The sequence below is a fragment of the Aotus nancymaae genome, unplaced genomic scaffold, assembly GCF_030222135.1.
Source record: "Aotus nancymaae isolate 86718 unplaced genomic scaffold, 86718_ANA_hifiasm-v0.15.2.pri h1tg000002l, whole genome shotgun sequence".
In the NCBI taxonomy this organism is placed as follows: Eukaryota; Metazoa; Chordata; class Mammalia; order Primates; family Aotidae; genus Aotus; species Aotus nancymaae.
This window is the reverse complement of record NW_026988413.1, coordinates 9562281-9582224: the sequence shown is the minus strand read 5'-3', so window position 1 is coordinate 9582224 and position 19944 is coordinate 9562281. Positions and strand designations below refer to the sequence as shown.

Sequence of the window (19944 nt, the reverse complement as noted above, 5' to 3'; positions counted from 1 at the left end):
TGGCTTTAAATAAGTAGAGATAAAACTTAGTGCCTCTAGGAAGCTATCTACTAGGGTGTTTATAGAAATTTGTTTATGCTACTTGTCAATTTTAAGTGTTTGAATGGGAGTTTCCATAGTTTTATATCGAAAGGGATAGTATACATGTTATAAGTGCAAATTTTTCAAGCCTTGAATTTCAGTAATGAACTCATGTATTCTTATCTAATGTAGTAAATGTCCTTCTTGGTAGATGTGCAGATACTGAATGCACAAGTTCTTGGTCTATATTTTAGTCCCTGTCCTAGTATCTTTGTTCAAATTTCTTCTTGATTAAAAAACGTAAAATAACATTCAAATACTAATGATCCAAAAAAAGTAGAATTGTAAGTAGTTTTGGGAATGTAAATATAAATAAAAGTCAAGCTCATGAATTTGCTAGCTCTTTCCTGACCTATTCATTGGCAGCAGTTTGGACTTGTCATTACATATTCATATCACAAAGCTTTCACTTGTCTTTTTCATGCTTCCTTCTGAAGCCAGGTTGTAACGTTAAATGCAGGAGAGACTCTTGGTAGCACACTTCTTAAGGAGGTGGAATGAGACACTCCTGCCTTCCTAAGGAAACAGCATGGGTAACACCTCTGAGCCTGAGCTTCCTCGTTTGTGAAATGTAGCTCGTACATGCAGAGAATATACTTACTGTGAGGAGTAAATCAATTAAAGCTGTTGCACAGAGTCTACCATGGCAGCCTACAGTAAATATCCGTTCCTTTCTTGATATAATTAATAAGCTGACATGGAACAGTTCTACTCAGTGGACATTCTGGAGGTGCCATGGGTATGGGTAAATAAAACGTAGCGGATAGAAGAAGGTCCCTGGAGTTCATTTGGTTACAGAGTGAGTGTCCGTTTGTGTTTTAGAAATTGTGGGGCAACAATATGGAGGATGGATTGGAGGGGGTGAGACCAGTGAAGACCCTTTAGTTAGTGAGCCAGATGAGAGGTAATAATGCCTAGACTCTAGCAGTTGGGAGTGTAAAGAGAAATAGGATGAGGAGATGGAAATCATAGAACTGAGTTTTCATCAGGGATGAGAATAGAGAGGAATCAAAGCCAATGGGAAATACAGAAGGGAGTTTGAAGGGAGAGACACCAGTCAGGAGACTAAGCATGACCCTCAGTCGAAAGTCTTGGTAGAGGGAATGGGGAGGAAACATGAGGAAAATAGATAGGATTTGATGTTTGGGCAATTAGAAGAGAAGGTGGTGCTTTTGTAACTCCTAGGATTCCAAGTTGAGCAGCTGAGGCTTCTGTTAACTAAGTTGGGAAGAAAGGCAGGGAGAGAGGAGTTCGGTTTTGAACGTGAGTCTGTGGCGAGTCTGTGGCCTGTGGAAGATCCAGTGGAAGGAGGAGGAAGAGCTGGAGTGAGGCGCCCTTTGGAGCCGTTGTCGAGGGTTGGGCAAAGTGGAAGGTGCCACAACAGATCCGGTGGCTTGTTGCTGATTTTCTTATTCCTGAAATTAACTTGAAACTGTAGAAATGTATTATTAAAATCCTCAACAGAGCTTTTTATGGAGTGTATATATAACCTGAAGCTTCAGTTTTCTTGCCTACGCAGTTTTACCTAATCTTGGCCGTACACTTAAAACTCAGGTTGGCTGTACTATTAGCCTTTCTTTTTCAGGCATTCCATTCATTTAAAACTTAAAGAGGATTTAATAATTTCTTGTGGAATTCAAGAATTTCTGAGCTTGAACTTTCTAGTCTCAGTTCTGAGTGGCATAGGGTATCCTTTAACCTGCTCAATTGTTTTCTTATGTATGTAGCAAATAGATCACAAGAGAACATAGCATGTTCCATGTGAAGAAGCAAGCTTCCTACGGCAGTGAACACTAGCAAACCCATTTCCCCTCTAAGACATAGAATATTTCCAGTACCGTGGAAGCTCCCTGAGTGCTTCTTCCCAAACCCATAGTTACCCCACAACATTTTAATTGTCTGCCCCTCCCCCAAATGCTTTTGCTTCTATTTTTACTTATGTTATATGGGTTTGCTGAGTTTTTTGTTAGCTTTTTATTATGGAAAGTAGAAACTGCAATGTGCCTATCTCTCAGCTTTTTTTTTCTCTGCAAAATTTTAAAGTAAATCCCAGCCATCATATCATTTTAATCACAAAAGTATTTAGCTAGTATTTTTTTTATATATAAGTACAAAGAAACCACAGTAGCCAGTGTTTTAAGCAGATAAATGTGTGTGGTTCATGATGGTGCCTTCCGTTCATGTCGGGGAGAGCTAATCTCTCTTTTCATAGAAGTACTCTTTTAAAATTAATCTTAGTTATAAAAATGATATACTATTTATATTCCTTTGTTACCTTTTTTTCACTCAAGACTCCTGAAACGCACCCATGTTGAAATGTGTAGCTGAAGTTGGCTCATTTTGTGAGGTCTGTTGACTCCCACTGCTTAGTTGGGAATTCTGTTGGTGGACATGTGGGTTGTTTCCAGGTTTGTTTGTTTTGCTCTTACAAACAGAGCAGCAAATGCATGTGCTTGCGTATTTTCTGGTGTTCATATACAAGAGTTTCTCTAGGTCTAAATTGTTTTACTGTCAGTTTCACACCTATGTGCCACACTGCAAGTAAAGCTTAAAATTCTTAGTTTTAAGAAGTTATATTCTGCTCTATTGTATATTTAGGAATTGTCAAAGGAATAATAGGAGAATACATAAGGCGTAATTGGTTAGCTAGGTGATGAAGAAATGCTTGGCCCTGTCCAATCTTGGGGCCATGGCTGAAAATTGTAAAGCGGAAGCTCCCTGCTCCTGAAGCTGGAGGTTTGAATCCCCAGTGGATCTCCCTATGGTCACTGACTGATGCGGGCCGTCAGGTCATCTCTCTGTCTTCTGCACTAACAAACACCCTCAGCTGCCTGCTACATCCTCTGACTGGGGCTCCCCACTCCACTCCCCTCACTTCTTTACCCACCTCAGTTCTTCCTGGACCTCTCTAGAGTCCTCATCCATGAATGGGAAACTCCTCCATAGCCGCTTCTCACACTGCTTCAACCCCATTGCTATTCCATAAAGACTAAGACTCCTTAAAGCCCTCTCTAGGTGTAGCTGTGGCTGTTCCTGTCCCCTGACATCCTGCAGGCCCCCAGGCTGCAGGCAAGGGTCCACTGCCTCCTCATGGGGATTGACAGCCATAGACCCAGAGAAACTCTTTGGAGTTCCTCTGCTGCACTAGCCATTTCTCTCCCTGCAGTGGTCATCTGCTAACCACCAGAGTTCAGAAATTAATTGGACACTCTGGCACAGCCCAGAACCTTCCTGTCCACTGCTGACACCTATTACCAAAGATGGTTGCAGGCCACCCCAGGCTTCAGCCTCTCCTTTCCTTGAGCTCTGTTTTGTTGCAGTCATTTGCAGGTGGGGCCCTGCTGAGCCTTCCCACCTGGACTGCACAGTCCGCCTTGACTGAGAGCCCCCCACTTCCTAGCCAGAGGCAGTAAGAGAACGAGGCATGTGAGCCTATTAGCATTATGCCCTTTCCAGCTTTCTTACTCCTTCACAGCCCACATGCTTAAGGTGGTCTGTCTTTTCTGTCCTCCCCACCCATTCCAGTTAGATTTCTGCTCAAGTAATAGTTAGCATTTTTGAAACAGTGTTGCCTTATTTAATCCTCACCACAAACCCATGAGGTGGGTTAAGAGAGATGAAAGAACTTACAAGGTCACACAGTTTTATGCAATCACTGCCTTTTCTTCTCTTGGCTTCCAGGCTTGAGTTCCTCCTCTTTGTTTTTGGCTATAACTTTGCAGTTACAAACTGGGTTTTCCATGGTCTAGTCAGTTTTTAAATGTTACTCAGGACTCTGCTTGGGCTGTCTCTCTGCCACATTCCCCTGAGGAACTGTGGTTCCCAGAATCAGGTGGTAGACGCCGGAGATCGGCTTTCTGTAGGGCTCCCTTCTCTTCTGTGCTGTGGCCTGTGTGTCCAGCTGCCTGGGATGATTCACAAGGACCTCAGGTTCACACATCCAAGGAAGGGCAGCTGCCCTCCGGTAGATCTGTTCCTCTCTGATGTTTCCTGCCTCAGTAGATGTTATCGTAGTCAATATCATGTTTATCAGATGGGTACATATAGGTATTAATCACTCACTCGAGTAAGTAAAAACTAAATACTTATAAGGCTGCTTGTTGCAGTATTATAATTGTTAAGTAAATACTTGAAAGCTTTTTGTAAGGTACTATTATTGATGAATAATGGAATATTATATGACTCACAAAAGAAAATGAGGTATATTTCATTAAGTGAAGTGAGGTAATATCGTTCTTAAGTGAAAAAAGTTGTCAAACCAGTGTATGATTGATCCCCAAAGAGCCGGAAGTCAGTAGGGGTCAGCACAGATTTTTTTTTTTTTTCATTTTAAAGTCATGTTCCTTGGAATACTGGGGTTTTCTTGAAACACTACTGGTCTCGAGATAAGTTCAGGAAAAAAATATTTCGTGGCCAAGTAAGTTTGAGAGAAGATGCTTTATTCTGCTTTTCTGATAAATTCATAAGACATGTTCACTTATCAAGACCTCTGAAGTCTTGTGGCAAAGTATTTAACTTCACTAAAGCTAGTACTTCCCAAATTCAGTTGATGTTCCAATTAGTGTTTAGTGGAAGACTGTTGTAAGTGCTCTTTTTCAAAAGCTCTTTCAGTATGCATGGATGAAACTGAATTACTAATATCAAAGAAGATATATTTTTCAGGATTTTTGCAGGTCGTTTAGTTAGTTCACACTTCTACTCAATGAAGGAATCTTATGCACCATTAATCTTGAGAAACAGGCTGTTTGATTAGTTCACAGTTGGAATTGTTAGGGAGCTTAATATTGATTCTGTTGGCTTTCATCTTCCTTTGGAATCACAGTCTTTTCTGTGAGACAAGTTCTTGAATATATGACTGCCTTTCTTCTGTTGGACCTGTTTATTTGACTGTTGTGTTCCATTATCTTCCAAGGGTTAGATGAAAGTGAAGTAGAACTGTGGCACGTGTGTGTCTGCGTGTGCGTGTCTGCAGTAAAAACTCGTGCGGGCTCCGTGAACCAGCAGCTAGTGTGAGTGGAGGCACAGCTGGCTCTGCCATTGCTTGCTGCCCTTGACTAATTGCATCTTGTGCCTTGGTTTCCTGTCAAGAAAATGATAATCCCTCTCTGGGGATTAGCGAGAGTTTGTGAGCATGGTTTGGGCTGGCCACCTAGAGAACGCTGAAGTTGTGAGGGGCCCTGTGGCTGCCCTTGCTGTTGGCCTGCTTCACTCACCAGCCAGCTGTGTGTCCAAGCCAGGAGGTGGCACATCAGCAGATTACACGCCTGAAACTCGTGGATATTCATAACCCCGATTAGTAACTCCTGCAATGCCAAGGATCTCCTCTACCAGAGTACTTTTGAAAACTACCTGATTTCTTAAGTATATTTTTTGTTTGTTTTTAATATCTTTAGGTTTGGGGACCTCCTAAGTTCTCTAGCTATGAGATGTGACTTATGAGGAAATACTTTTACCCCTTACCTAAAAACTATTGGAACCTCTCTGACTTTTATGAAATCTGCTTAAGACTGACATTTTTTGATGGCCTAATTATGAGATGGTGGATATATCCTCACCACCATTTTAATTTAGTTTGTAAATTAAAATTCAACGTTAACAGAGAAGCAAGTGTTTTGTGGGCACCTATATTCTATTTTATTGTTCCAAGCAGTTTTACAGTCAGTTCCATTCACCAGACACTTGAGTGATGCTTAGCAGATTAAGCATGGGCAATCACACTCACACACACACACACACCCCTCTAAACTGGAAAACCACTACCTGAGCCTCTTGTATCCATTGGAGCTGGCTGGTAGATACAGAGGTGGCCCACCCAGATGCCCCTTCAAGAAAAGACTTGACTTCCAGCGTTAGTGCCATTGAGCCTCAGCTGCAGAGCCGCCTGGTCCAGGCTGTGCCCTTCTCAGCCAGGTGGGAGTTAAAGGCTTGGCCTGCAGCCCATGTGAGACCCTCTGGCAATACCTGTTAAAAAGTTCCCCGCCAGGTTGGTGCTGGCCTTATAGGGCCTACATCACAGTTCATCTTTTCAGTGCCCTGTCTGCTTCCTCTTCGTCATCTCGTGGGTGCCTATCTCTAAGAAGCGCCTTCCAACCAAGCCGGGTCTCAGCATCTGCTCCAGAGAGCCCCACCTGGGACCTGCTCACAGTCTCTGTTACTGCCCAGCATGTGTTTGACCTATCTGTCCTTTAAGACAGTTTCGTGATGTGCTTACTTCTAACATTTCCCTTTAGACTTTGTTTTACGTTTCTTTGCTGTATTAGTTATTAATGTTTTAAGTACGTAGGTGAGGCTCTCTAGGGGATATTGAAAATGTAAGATTAGGTCATCCTCTTTAAATCCGCCCACTTAAGTGTGAATTTTTGAAAACCTCAGATCAACTATGCATGAATTTTAGATACTCAGTGGGAACAACTAGAAAAAGGGAATGGATAGAGAAGAATAAATCCCATAACAGCAGGAATAGAAGATTTTGCTAGTTTTTCAGCATATTTGGAATATAAACAGGTATGATGTGGCATAAAGTTACCATGTGTAGCCCTGGACACAAAAAGTGTACAGCAAGTAAACTTGACGGTGTGGCAGGAAAAGTCGTATTTGATCTCATACATTATCAGTGAGTGGTTTTTTTGTTTGTTTTGTTTTGTTTTGTTTTTTTTAGACAGAGTCTCACTCTGTTGCCAGTCTAGAGTTCAGTGGCCTGATATCTGCTCACTGCAACCTGCACCTCCTGTGTTCAAGCGATTCTCCTGCCTCAGCCTTCCAAGTAGCTGGGATTACAGGTGCATGCTACCACACCCAGCTAATTTTTGTATTATTAGTAGAGACAGGGTTTCACCATTTTGGCTAGAATGGTCTCAATCTCTGGACCTCATGATCCACCCACCTCGGCCTCCCAAAGTGCTGGGATTACAGGTGTGAGCCACCGTGCCTGGCCATCAGTGAGTTTTAATAGAGTAAGATTCGTAATTGGAATCAAATGTGATACAAAGAATAGGGAATATATAACAAACATATATGATGTGCTTATGCTGAGACAGGAGATTGGAGGTATTAAGGAGAAAAATCCACATTGACCACTTTATTTGGTATATTTTAGCTTTACTGGAGGATAACTGGCGTCTCGACTTTATCTTTATATTGTCCTCATAGTTGCAGTGTTTATCTTAGTTTTTCAAAAGTCAAGCTTTAGGAAAAAAATTGGAGTTTCTTAAATTTCAAAATATTTGAATAGATTTAATACTGATACCATTAGGACTGACTTGTTAACTCTTTAAAACTATCGGCTCTTTTAATTGGAGATGTTGAGGTTTCCTCATTTAACAAATAGGCAATTGATGGTTGTTTTTTCCTATGACTCTTAGAGTGGTTTCACTGTTTTGATGCCTTAAAAATGGAAGAACCTAAAATTCAGACTAGAGTGTACTAGTTTGTGGTCCTGCTACTTTGTAGCATTAGAATCTTGCCAAGTTTGATTGCTTCTTTGAATTAGTTTCTTCATCTGAAAAGGAAGGGTCAGAACTATCTTTAAGGTTGACCTCTGATTGCCAGGGACTATATTTGGCTCTTAAGAACAAATGCTTTTGGTACACAAATGCATAGCACGTAAAGTTTCTGATTTTACAAGTAGGTTACATACCAAAAGTTATGTGTCAGTGTCTTAGACGCACACTTGGCCGGGTGCCCTGTGGCTCACGCCTGTAATCCCAACACTTTGGGAGGCTGAGGCAAGATGATTCAAGACCAGCCTGGGCAACATGGCAAAACCCCATTTCTACAAAAAAAAAAAAATATATTAAAATTAGCCAGGCATGGTTGTCCCAATGTGTAGTGCCACTTACTCGGGAGGCTGAGGTGGGAGGATCACCTGAGCCCAGGGGGTCGAGGCTGCAATGAGCTGTGATCCTGCCACTACACTCCAGCCTGGGTGACAGAGCGTTGCCATATTTAAAAATAAATAAGCACACTTTATTCTATAGCTGTAGCATTATGAAAGTAGACCATGTCTGTTTTGGTTTACTATTAACAGTGAATAATACCTAAGATGGTGCCTGGCATATGGTAGTTTCTTACTAAATATTTGTTAAAACTAAGTAGTCACTAAAATTCTGTAATTTTCACAAGCTTGTTTAAACACTGTTTTGGGGTATGTATACATTTGCAATGACCAAAATAATATAAAACATGACTAAATGAAACAGGAAGACATAAAGTTTAGCCTAAAATCCAATATTTGAAGGAAAAAGTTTAGAAGACAGAAGATAGAATTTTGTAGAGATTCTCAAGAGGGATTTTAAGCAAGTTCAGATGATTGATGATACTGGTGTTTTATTTCTAAATCTTTGAAAAACATACAGCTTTTCAGTTTCTTAATTTATTCCTTCATTTATTTATGTGAAATATTTGTTGAACTGCATGCCAGGCTCTGTATGAGATTCTCACGAGCCGGTGATGCTTGCATTCCAGTGAAGTGAGGGAGTTACAATACAGAAACAAGTGCGGGATTATAGCCTAGAGTAAGTGTTAAGAAGGGGAATCCCACTTAAAGGCAAACCTGAACAGCTTCTGGGACTGCCTAGTAAGTTTCCTTTGAAAGTATGACTGGAAGGCAACTTGAAGAAGAGGGGGTACTCTGCAGGCAGAAGCAGCAGCAGATGCAGAGATCCCCTGCCTGGGAAAGGAGACTGGCATGGCCAGGGAAGGGGACATCCATGCGGCTGAACCCAAGGGGAGGAGGGGGGAGAGTTGAGGTTTTGTTAAGAGGCAAATGAAGAGAGAGAAAAGGATCTGATAGTGCCATATTAAGGATTTCCCTTCAAACTCTGCCTTGGCTCCTGTTGCTCTTAGGGTGACAGCCTATTCAGAATCACAATGACACCATCTTGGGATGACAGCAATTTTATGCAGCTAACTGCTATGTCAAGACTGATAAAAACAGATGCAAGGTACTGGAATCTAGTTTAAACAGCTAAAATAATGGCCCAGGTAAGAGATGATGACGATGATGTTTACTAGAGGAGGAAATGGAGGTGAGTGAATGAATTTGAAGTCACCTTAAAATTGAAAGTCCGTAGCCCTTGAATATGAAAGATGAGGGCTGTGGCATCAGGCTCATTCCCAGGTTTCTGACTTGTGGATACATGGGGTGGTGCCACTCACTGACCTGGACAACACTGATGGGGAAAGGCATTTGAGGGGCAGAGTAGAACATTTTTTCAGTTGCTGATATAAATTAGAAGAGAAGGAAAAGGAAAAGGAGTAAAAGAGCATCTAGAGGGTTATGAGAAGCTCATCCAAGATAGAATTAACTGAACTGCAAGGTTAGGGAATTTAAGTGATAATTTCTCCTTAGGGAAAAGTTAAATAAGAGATGGGGAAGGTAGGGTGGGTCCAAACAGTCGATCCTATCAGATGGCACCACCAGTCCAAACACGCTTATTAATATTAAGTGTGCTGTTGACCTTCCCAAAGTATATGATGAAAGGAAAGCACGTGGACACTACACACAGGAAACGTTTGCAGAGTGGTTGCTGAGTTGTTAATTTCTTAAAACTCGAGCAAGTCTGTGTTTTAGATATTTATATATTCCACATGTGAACATACCTATTTGAATGTAAAACATAAAATGTTTTAGGATCCGGAATGATGTGGATTCATAAAATACTAAGTTCCATAGCCCAGAATATAAATAAATATTAGAGAATAGGTTTCAGTGGCTCAGACTTACTCCGTAGACATGACCTCACAGGGTCCCTAAATGTGCCTTAGATGGCCGGGCGCGGTGGCTCACACCTGTAATCCCAGCACTTTGGGAGGCCGAGGCAGGCAGATCACGAGGTCAAGAGATCAAAACCATCATGGCCAACATGGTGAAACTGAAAAATACAAAAATTTGCTGGGCGTGGTGGCACACGCCTGTAGTCCCAGCTACTTGGGAGGCTGAGGCAAGAGAATTGCTTGAACCCGGGAGGTGGAGGTTGCAGTGAGCCAAGGTCATGCCACTGCACTCCAGTCTGGCGACAGAGCAAGACCCTGTCTCAAAAAAAAAAAAAAAAAAAAGTTTGTCTTAGATTACACAGAACTCTGTAATACAATTGAGGATAAAGGATGAGCTGACTTGACAGGTAGCTCGGACATGGGTTTGCAGGCCTTAATAACCTAGCCTCCTTGTTCCAGGTCTCGTTTACTTCCCAATGACATTTTACGAAGCCATTAAAATTCCTCAGTGTTTCTTAATTTGCACTAGAAATACCTATTTAAAACCTTTACGTTTTGATGTGATGTACATAGGTAGTCCTTAAATTATGTCTGTGATATTGTACATTGAGAAGTACTGATTTGATACAATATTGAACACCTGAGTTACTTTATGGGTCAAGATGCTGAAGCATTATGAATTGTATTTGGCACTAGTTTCATATTCTTAGAAATAATAGCCACTACCATGTATGAAGCATTTACTGTGTGTTAAGTATTTTCTTATACATTATCTTATTTAAACTCTACAACAACCATTGAAGGACAGTGATTGGCCTCCATTTTTCAGACTAGGAAATTAAAGCTTAACGAGGTTGAGAAACTCACCCAGTACCGCATGTACCTGCCTAGTAGGTGTGGCACTGAGCTTCAAACTCAGGTCTCTCTAAATTCAGAGTACATTTCAAATCTTGATAATTCTTGCCAGAATCCCTTCTTAAAAAGAGAGTGCTTATTTCCTTTCATTTTCAGCCTCACCAACATTTGCATTCTTGCTGAGTTCTAAGTGAAAAGTTTAGTAAAAGTCATAGGTAACTTGTGAGAGTGAAGTGATTTTTCCTATTTATTAGCTGTCTGTGTTTCTGGGAATTCCTGAGCATATCCTTTGCCCTTTTTTCTTTGCGTTTGTGTTTCTAATTGTCATCTAGGTCAAGTGATGTATATTTTTGATAACTTTAAAAGGCAAAGGCAACAGCGTTAGTTGTGCTTGTGTGAACTTTTACCCAGCCTTTCTCTTGAGTCCTAATACTATCATGATTTTGAACTAAATGTCTAACTAAGCATTTTTTGTACACAGACCATATGATTAATATGTGTGTTTTTACAGAGAGAAATGGCCTCTGGACTACAGTGGGCCCTGCTAATGCCTGGAGACTCAGTGTTTCTGTCAGTGTGTGTCACCCTGTTACAGCACCCCAGAGAGAATCCACTAATTCTCCTTATTTCTTCCTCAGGTTGCCTGCAATGAGATTGCATTCTCTACATTTAAAGGACATCCTTTCTGAGCTGCTGTGAATAAATTTGGAATGGTACTGTATATTTTCATCTAATGGAGAACTAGCTGTACTTTGAATAAGGATTGCTGCACTGGACGACTTGAGAACATCCCTCACAATGTCGTCAACCCGGAGCCAGAACCCCCACGGCCTGAAGCAGATTGGCCTGGACCAGATCTGGGACGACCTCAGAGCCGGCATCCAGCAGGTGTACACGCGGCAGAGCATGGCCAAGTCCAGATACATGGAGCTCTACACGTATCCTCCTGCCTAGCGCAGGTTGATTTGATTAGAGTTTTGATTATTTACTAGTATGACCTATGAATTAGTGTGATTTTATGTCATTTTCTTCTCCCAATTCATTATGTAAAATAATTGCAGTTCATTTTTAGCCTTAAGTTTTTTTTTTTTTTTTTTTTTTTGAGACGGAGTTTCGCTCTTGTTACCCAGGCTGGAGTGCAATGGCGCAATCTTGGCTCACCGCAACCTCCGTCTCCTGGGCTCAAGCAATTCTCCTGCCTCAGTCTCCCAAGTAGCTGGGACTACAGGCGTGCGCCACCATGCCCAGCTAATTTTTGTATTTTTAGTAGAGACGGGGTTTCACCATGTTGACCAGGATGGTCTCGATCTCTTGACCTCGTGATCCACCCGTCTTGGCCTCCCAAAGTGCTAGGATTACAGGCGTGAGCCACCGCGCCCGGCCTAGCCTTAAGTTTTTGAACAGAGTGGAACTGATTCTTTAGTAGTCAAATGCAGTGCTGGTCAGTACAGTCACCACTAGGCACATGTGGCTGTTTACATTTGAAATATTTTGAAGGTTCAGTTCCTTAGGCGCACTAGCCATGTTTTCAGTGCCCAGTAGTCAGATAATAAAATATTTCTGTCATTGTAGAAGGTTCCATTGGGCAGCACTGGTCTAAAGCAAGGTCCTGAGGTTCTCAGCAGGTCATTTGTTTTACTGTCCATTTGTTTATATATTGTCTATGACTGACTTGTGTTATGGAAACAGAGTTGAGTAGTTGTGTTAGAAACAGTTTGGTCCATGAAGCCTGAAATATTTACTGCCTGCCCTTTTACAGGAAAAGTTCGTTGACCTGATCTAAAGGGATAGAACATCGAGCGAAAGTTTTCCTGTTATGGCCCTATTTTTGTGTGTGTTCGAGACAAGGTCCCGCTCCGTCACCCAGGCTGGAGTAAAGTGGCGTGGTCACAGCTCACTGCAGCCTCAACTGCCTGGGCTCAAGCAGCCCTCCCATCTCAGTCTCCCAAGTAGCTGGGACCACAGACACATGCCACCACACCTGGCCAGTTTTTTTGTTTGTAGAGACAGAGTCTTGCTATGTTACCCAGGCTGTGGCCCTATTTTAAATAACGGTATTTAAAAAGTATTTTATTCCTTTAGTATTTGGTCTGTGATGTGCACGCGGGACTGTACTGTGTGCTGCAAAGGCGATGAGGGTGGAAAAGATGTGGCTGTCGCTATTCACGTGGTTGGAGATGCACTGTCTAATTTGGAGGGTTTCTTGATTCCATACACATACAACATTGAAATTAGAGTTAAGCTCACTCAGGAGAGAGGAGATTGCTACTGATTCTAGGACTTTAAATTTGCTGATTCAACAGAGCTTCAGGTTTAAATTTTTAAAATATATCCGTTATGATCAAACTAGGTTTTGTCATATTCTAGTATATTCTTACATACGTTAATATTTTAGAATCCTAAAAAAAATTAAGTAGATATAAAACTATGTCTGTCTCTGAATTCGCATAAAATGTATTGTGTGTGTTTGCATTTTTACATATGTATATGCACTTACATATAGGATACTTTTTTAAAGTAATAGCTTTATTGAGATATAATTACATACCATAAAATTCACCCTTTTCAAAAGTGTACAATGCAGTGGTTTTTAGTATATTTACAGAGTTTTATAACTGTCGCCACTGTCTAATTCTTGAACATTTTAATCACCCCAAAATGACACCTTGTACCCATTAGCAGTCACTCCTCATGCCCTCTTTCCCCCAAGCCCTGGCAACCACTCATTTACTTGGTCTTTCTGAATTTGCTCATTTGTACCTTTTGCATAAAAGGAATCATATGATGTGTGGGCTGCATGTGTGGCGTCTTTGATTTAGCATGCTCACAGGCTTCATCCCCATAGCACGCATCACTGTACATCATTCCTTTTTATGACTCAGTTGTATGTCTAGTCTACATTTTGTTTACCCATTGATTAGTGATGAGCATTTGGGTTATTTCCACCTTTTGCCTGTTATTAATACCATTGTACACATTGTGTGCGAGTTTTTGAGTGGCTCTATGACTTCTGTTCTCTAGGGTGCGTACCTAGGAGTGGGATTGCAGGGTCCTGTGACAGGTAGGATGCTCTTGAAGAAATAGCGTCTTTGCCAAGTGAGAGGATATTATGCCACCCAACAGGGTCTGGCTTGCTAGGTATGACAATTTCTTAATTCATGTAAGAAAGCTGAAGATGGTGGTTCCACTGGTGAGGCAAGACAAGACGTTGGTTGGATTTCTCATATACAGAGAGCGGGAGAGCACTGCTCCAGAGCCCAAGGAGATATCATTGCTGATCTATCTCTGGAGAATTTCTTTTTAAAATCCACATTATTGAGATAGAATTAATATGCCTTATAAGTCATGCTTTTTTTTTTTTTCTTTTTGAGATGGCATCTTGCTCTCTTGCCCAGGCTGGAATGCAGTAGCACAATCTCGGCCCACTGCAACCTCCACCTCCCGGGTTCAAGCGATTCATTCCCCTGCCTCAGCCTCCCTAGTAGCTGGGACTACAGGCACGTGCTAATTTTTTTGTGCTTTAGTAGAGAAAGGGTTTCACCTCCTGATCCACCTTCCTTGGCCTCCCAAAGGGCTGGCATTATAGGCGTGAGCCACCATGCCCAGCCTTGGGAATATCTTAATGTGTTCTTTCTAACTAAATCCGGTTAGTCCTTTTTCTGATGGATTATTTTTGCTCATAAGACAATGAGACTTTGTATACTAGCAGAAGTTTTTGAATTCTTGTTTCTACAAATAATTAAATTCATATAATTTGTAGTTGTTCTGGTTCCTGCAACTTTTTTTTCCAGGACTACCACTCAAATTGGGTATTTTTTTTTTCCAGTTTTGTCTGAGAATAGATTTCTAAAAATTGGAGAACCTAAACTGAGTCTAAAATAGCTTACTCAAATTCTTTAGACATTATTTATGAAACAACAGCTACAGTTTGAGTTCTGTGTGTCAGGCGTTGTGCTTGGAACCGTCCACGCTTCATTAAGCCTCATCTTAGTAGTTACCTTCCTCTGTGAATAAGCTTCAGGAGCCTAGCTGTATAGCAGCCAGTGGTGTTGGTGAGGCGGGTATTAAGGTTCTCAGCAGTCTGAATCTGGAATCGCCTTTAGCCACTCTGTAGCGTTCAGCTACTGTATTTGAATGAATCATATTTCTCAGAGTATTAAATTTCTATGTTTTCTTTGAGAAGTTGTGGAGATGTATTTTGATTAACTCTTCAGTATATTAGAATTGAAACCAGTAGAGTGTATACTTATGTTTATTAATTATTGAAAATCATAAAATATGATGTTACCCTCCAACTCTTCACATATATTTTCAGTATCATTGTGAGAACTGGAAGAATTCTGAGTCGTCTGTTACATTTTTGTAGCGCCATCTTCACTGTAAGCCATTTATGCATAGTACTTTTTGGAATTGCATATATGTTGCCATTACTGCTGTTTTATTCCAGCCCCAGGTTGCATAACAGAGCAGTTTTTCAAGAAGTTTTCTCCTACTAGTATATATTTGGTCATTTAAAAATAATCTCCTAAAGGCCTGTTCACCGTGACATCTAACACTTGCGGTTGTAAGGTTACGTTTCAGGGTAGGTGGTCCTTTGGATCGGGGAAGAAGGAGCTGGCAGTGCATCTCACTGTTCTAGTATTACAATATCACTTTGCAAAATTAGACATGCCTCATCAGCAGTTGGCAAAGGAAGTGGGTTAGAAAGGAAAACTGGCTGAGAGAAAAAGAAGGGATTCTTTTCCTTCCCGTAACTCTGGCTAGTACCTAACAGCTAGATTTTTACCCATTGTGTATCCTGGTGGAGCAAATGGACTTGTTTGTTTGTTTTAGAAAAATAACCTTCTTGTTGTAAAACAAATACTCGGAGCCTTTAGGAACCTGTGACATTTGTGGTTGCTGTAGCAGGGAGGTGGGTTATTATATAGCATAAATATTTATCTTGACTTTCAACTCAAAGTGGTGAAAGAGAGAAGGGAATTTTGGAAAAGCCAAAAAAAGGAAAAGGAAATATGTCTGCAGACAGAAAGAGCCACTTTAGTTAACTTGGTTTTCAGGTGTTTCTCAGAGATATCCATTTTTCTCCTAAACTTGTATCCTTGAGCCATCACTCTCTACTGTGAGTCTGTCTGGTTTTTGTGGTTGTTTTGTTTTTGTTTTTTTTAGAAATGGGGTCTCACTACGTTGCCCAGCTTCACAGGCGCAATCCTGCTACTGATCAGCACGGGAGTTTTGACCTGTTCGATTTCAGACCTGGGCCAGTTCACCCCTCCTTAGGCAACCTGGTGATCCCCTGCTCCCTGGAGGTCACCATACTGATGCCGAACTTAGTGCGGACACCCGATCGGCATAGTGCACTACAGCCCAGAACTCCTGGAATCAAGCGATCCTCCAGCCTCAGCCTCCCAAGTAGCTGGGACTACAGGCATGCACCACCGTGCCCAGCAAGTCTGTTAAGCACTTCCAACTATTCACTTCTAGTTTTCTGTGGTGTCTTAGACGTGTATAATTACAATGCACCTGTATGTGTGTGTGCGTGTGTATGTGTGTGTATGTGTGTGAGTGTGTGAGTCAGAGACAGTCTCTATCACCCAGGCTGGATTGCAGTGGTGCATTCATGGCTCACTACAGCCTTGAGCTGGGGTCAAGTGATCATCTTGCCTCAGTCTCCAAGTAGCTGGGACCACAGGCACACAAAACACTGCATCTGTCTAATTTTTGTATTTTTGTAGAGACAGGGTTTCACCATGTTGCCCAGGCTGGTGTCAAACCTGGACTCAAGCTCTCCACCCGCCTGGGCTTCCCAAAATGCTGGGATTACAGGCATGAGCCACCATACCTGGCCTCTTTTTCTTTTGCAATAAAATACATAGAATAAAATTCTGTGCAGGTAGGTAAATAATACTAGGGTTTCCTTCCTTTTGAATTTGAAAGAGGTATTGACATTCCTTAATCAGTTTATTGACACCACTATCTTTCAGTTGTGCTTAGTTTAGAACACAAAGATGGGTCCTGGCTACAGGAGAGTCATTTAAGGGGATGCGGTGAAGTACGAGGGTCTGGTCCAGCTAGTGCAGGTGTCAGGTCACCTGTTGGAGGCTTCTGTTCATTTTCTGGGCCCCAGACCTTCCTGTGTCTTGTTTCCAGGTCGGGTATCTCAGATTCATAATTTTAGTTTACACTTTCATGTTGATGTCTTTCTCTTTTTTTCTCCCTACCTGAATAAATGCTTATAAACTTTGAAGTTTCTATTTGTCATCCTGTACAGTGCTGTGGCCTGAATTAGTTGGTTTTGTTCTTTAACCGTTTTTTTCCCGTCGTCTTTCCCCTCACTAGTACGGTAAGGATCTCATTCATATTTCATGGTCTTGGTTGTTCTCAGTAAGTCATAGCATAAGCACATTCAGAATTCACATTTAATTTTCTGTTTTGATGTTTTGTGATAAGATTTGTGATTGCTGGGGGTCGGGGCACTTTTTCACCCGAGTTAATCTGCTGATCCCTTGGAGCCTGTGGCTGTGCTTTGCAGGAACACTGTGCCAGGACATGCTGGTCCCTGCTGTAGCTCAGCACCTGCCCGTTGAGCAGTGCCCTTTTCAGGTCCACACTGACCGTCGTCTTCCCTTCCATAGGAGCTGCAGCGGCAGGGGAGTGCTCAGGTGGCAGCCTTCCTACTTCGCCTGCTTACCGCAAAATTCTCTCCTTTAGCAACCAAAATTTCAAAGAACAGCAGATCAAACAGAAGGAATAACAAATCGTCTTCTCAGTAGATTAATGATGATCCATGTCTGTTTTAGAATAACCAGCCAACCCAACAAATGTGTTTAGATACTTTTCATCTTGCATTCTTCATTTAGGAGTCTTACATTAATCTGATTCTGCTCACCTAATGAGCATGGCTTACATCAAATGGACCTAAATATAGAAAGTTTTTCATATTTTTCAGATGTAATCCTTCCTTCTCTTACATATATGTATGTTTATCCATACTTTTAGCATAAGTCTGTAAAAGGAAATACTGGTTCACAAAAAGAAGAAATGCAAATAGTAAGCATATGGGAAAATGTTCAACCTTATAACCGTCAAAGAAATGAAGAATTAGTCCACGCCTTTAATTCCCAGAATTTGGGAGGTCTCAAACTCCTGAGATCAAGTGATCCACCCACCTTGGATCACTTGATCTCAGGAGTTTGAGACCAGTCTGGGCAACATAGCAAAACCTTATCTCTAATTAAAAAAAAAAAAAATTAGCCAAGGGTGGTGGTGCATGCCTGTAGTCCGAACTACTCAGGAGGCTGAGGCAGGAGAATCACTTGTGCCTGGGAGGTCAAGGCTGCAGTGAGTTGTGATTGCACTGCTGCACTCCAGCCTGGGCAACAGAGTGAGATCTGTTTTTACCTTTCAGGTTGAAGAACATTGTAAAGAAATGACTACTAACAGCCAGTGTTGGCAAGGAGACCAAGCTCTGCAGTGCAGGCAGAAATGTTAGTTTGCTATGATCTTTCTGGAGGGAAATGTAGAAATGTGTTTTTTTGTTTTGAAATAGGGTCTTGCTCTTTCACTAGGCTGGAGCGCAATGACATGATCATAGCTCAGCACAACCTCCAACTCCTGGACTCAAGTGATTCCACCCCGGCCCGCCACCCCACCTCAACCTCCTGAGTAGCTGGGACTGCAGACGCACACCACCACACCTAATGTTTTATTTTTTGCAGACATGGGTCTTGCTGTGATGCCCAGGCTGGTCTTGAACTCCTGGCCTCAAGCAGTCCTCCCACCTTGGCCTCCCAAAGTTGTGGGGTTATAGGCATGAACCACACAACCCTGGCCTATATATTTCTAGAGACATAAAAATGTACTTTGGTTCAGCAATTTGTTTATTTTTAAACTGGTTGAGCCACTGCACCTGGCCTAGGAAGTACTGTATTTTTAATACCACTTTTAGTGCAGTCTTTCCATGTGATTTTTATAGAAGTTACTTGTTTAAATTTCCACTTTTTAAGTCACATTTGGGAAACAAATGGTAGTAGGAGATAATTCTGATATATCCTAAGGAAACAGTTGTATGCAAAATTGTATGTGCAAGGCTCTTCCGCATATTTTGATAATAGGAAACAATGGAAAACAACCTCAGTCTTTAATATTAAGGATTTGGTATAACTGTAAACGGCCATTAAACATTAAAAATGCAGTGAAGACTACTGACGTAGAATAATGTTCATGATATACTGCTGTGGGAAAGCAGGATATGAAGTGCTATGTGAATTGTGAACCACCAGCACACGCTCCTGCTTTTGAAAAAGTTTATGTACACCACATTGAAAGGAACTGTCCCTTATAAGGTGGTGGGCTTATAGGTGATTTTTTTAAAAATTGCTCTTCTTTGCCTTCTAGATTTTCAGTATAGAGCATGCATTTAAAAGTACAGTTTATTAGTTTGCCTTTTGCAGATGCTAAGTCATTGTTTGCAAAATTCTCTTTACCTTTTATTACTGAACTGGTACTATTAAAATCATTTTTAGGATTGAGAAATTGTCTATCTGTCTTAAAGTAAGACCTTATAGAAATTATCAGATGGCATACTGTCAAAAAAGTCACAAGTGATTTTTTTCTTTTTTTGGTTAGTATAACTATGGCACATTCTTCGGCTATTTTTTGGAGTTGGATTCATGGTATATACTCAGAGTACTTTGAACATTATATAACACATTTTTTAGTTCATCACAATCAATTGCAAGTAGTTTTTGCTTTTGAAGTATGCTATTAGATATAAATTTATTTGCTTCATATGGGATGTTTCATTTCAGAAATGCATCTACCCACAGACTGGACAGGACTTTATTCTTTTATGACTGCAGATGGATTATGCAGCATAGTGTGTGAGCCTGCTGTTTTGCCATTTGGTACAGATAAACTTGTTAACATGTGAAGATAGGAAGTACTATCTATATATTTTTTTTAATTAATTAATTTTGTTTGTTTGTTGAGAGGGCACCTTGCTTTGTTGCCCCAGCTGGAGTGCAGTGGTGCGATCTTGGCTCACTGCAAACTCCGCCTCCTGAGTTCAAGTGATTCTCATACTTCAGCTTCCTGAGTGGCTGGGATTACCGGCGCATACCACCATGCCCAGCTAATTTTTGTATTTTTAGTAGAGACAGGGTTTCACCATGTTAGCCAGGCTGGTCTCGAGCTCCTGACCTCAAGCGATCCGCCCACCTCAGCTTCCCAAAGTGTTGGGATTATAGCGGTGAGCCACCGCACCTGGCCTAGGAAGTACTGTATTATTAATACAGC

At 41.4% G+C, this 19944-nt stretch overlaps 1 protein-coding gene across 1 annotated transcript in view; it reads left to right on the top strand.

Annotated features, from left to right (window-relative positions):
• CUL1 (cullin 1) overlaps window positions 1–19944 on the top strand; it is a 101665-nt gene that overhangs the window by 20018 nt on the left and 61703 nt on the right. The window contains exon 2 of the mRNA XM_012443784.2: window positions 11289–11588. Within this exon, the coding sequence (XP_012299207.1) occupies window positions 11449–11588 (140 nt within the window). The 5' untranslated portion in view covers window positions 11289–11448. The remainder of the gene's footprint in view (window positions 1–11288; window positions 11589–19944) is intronic.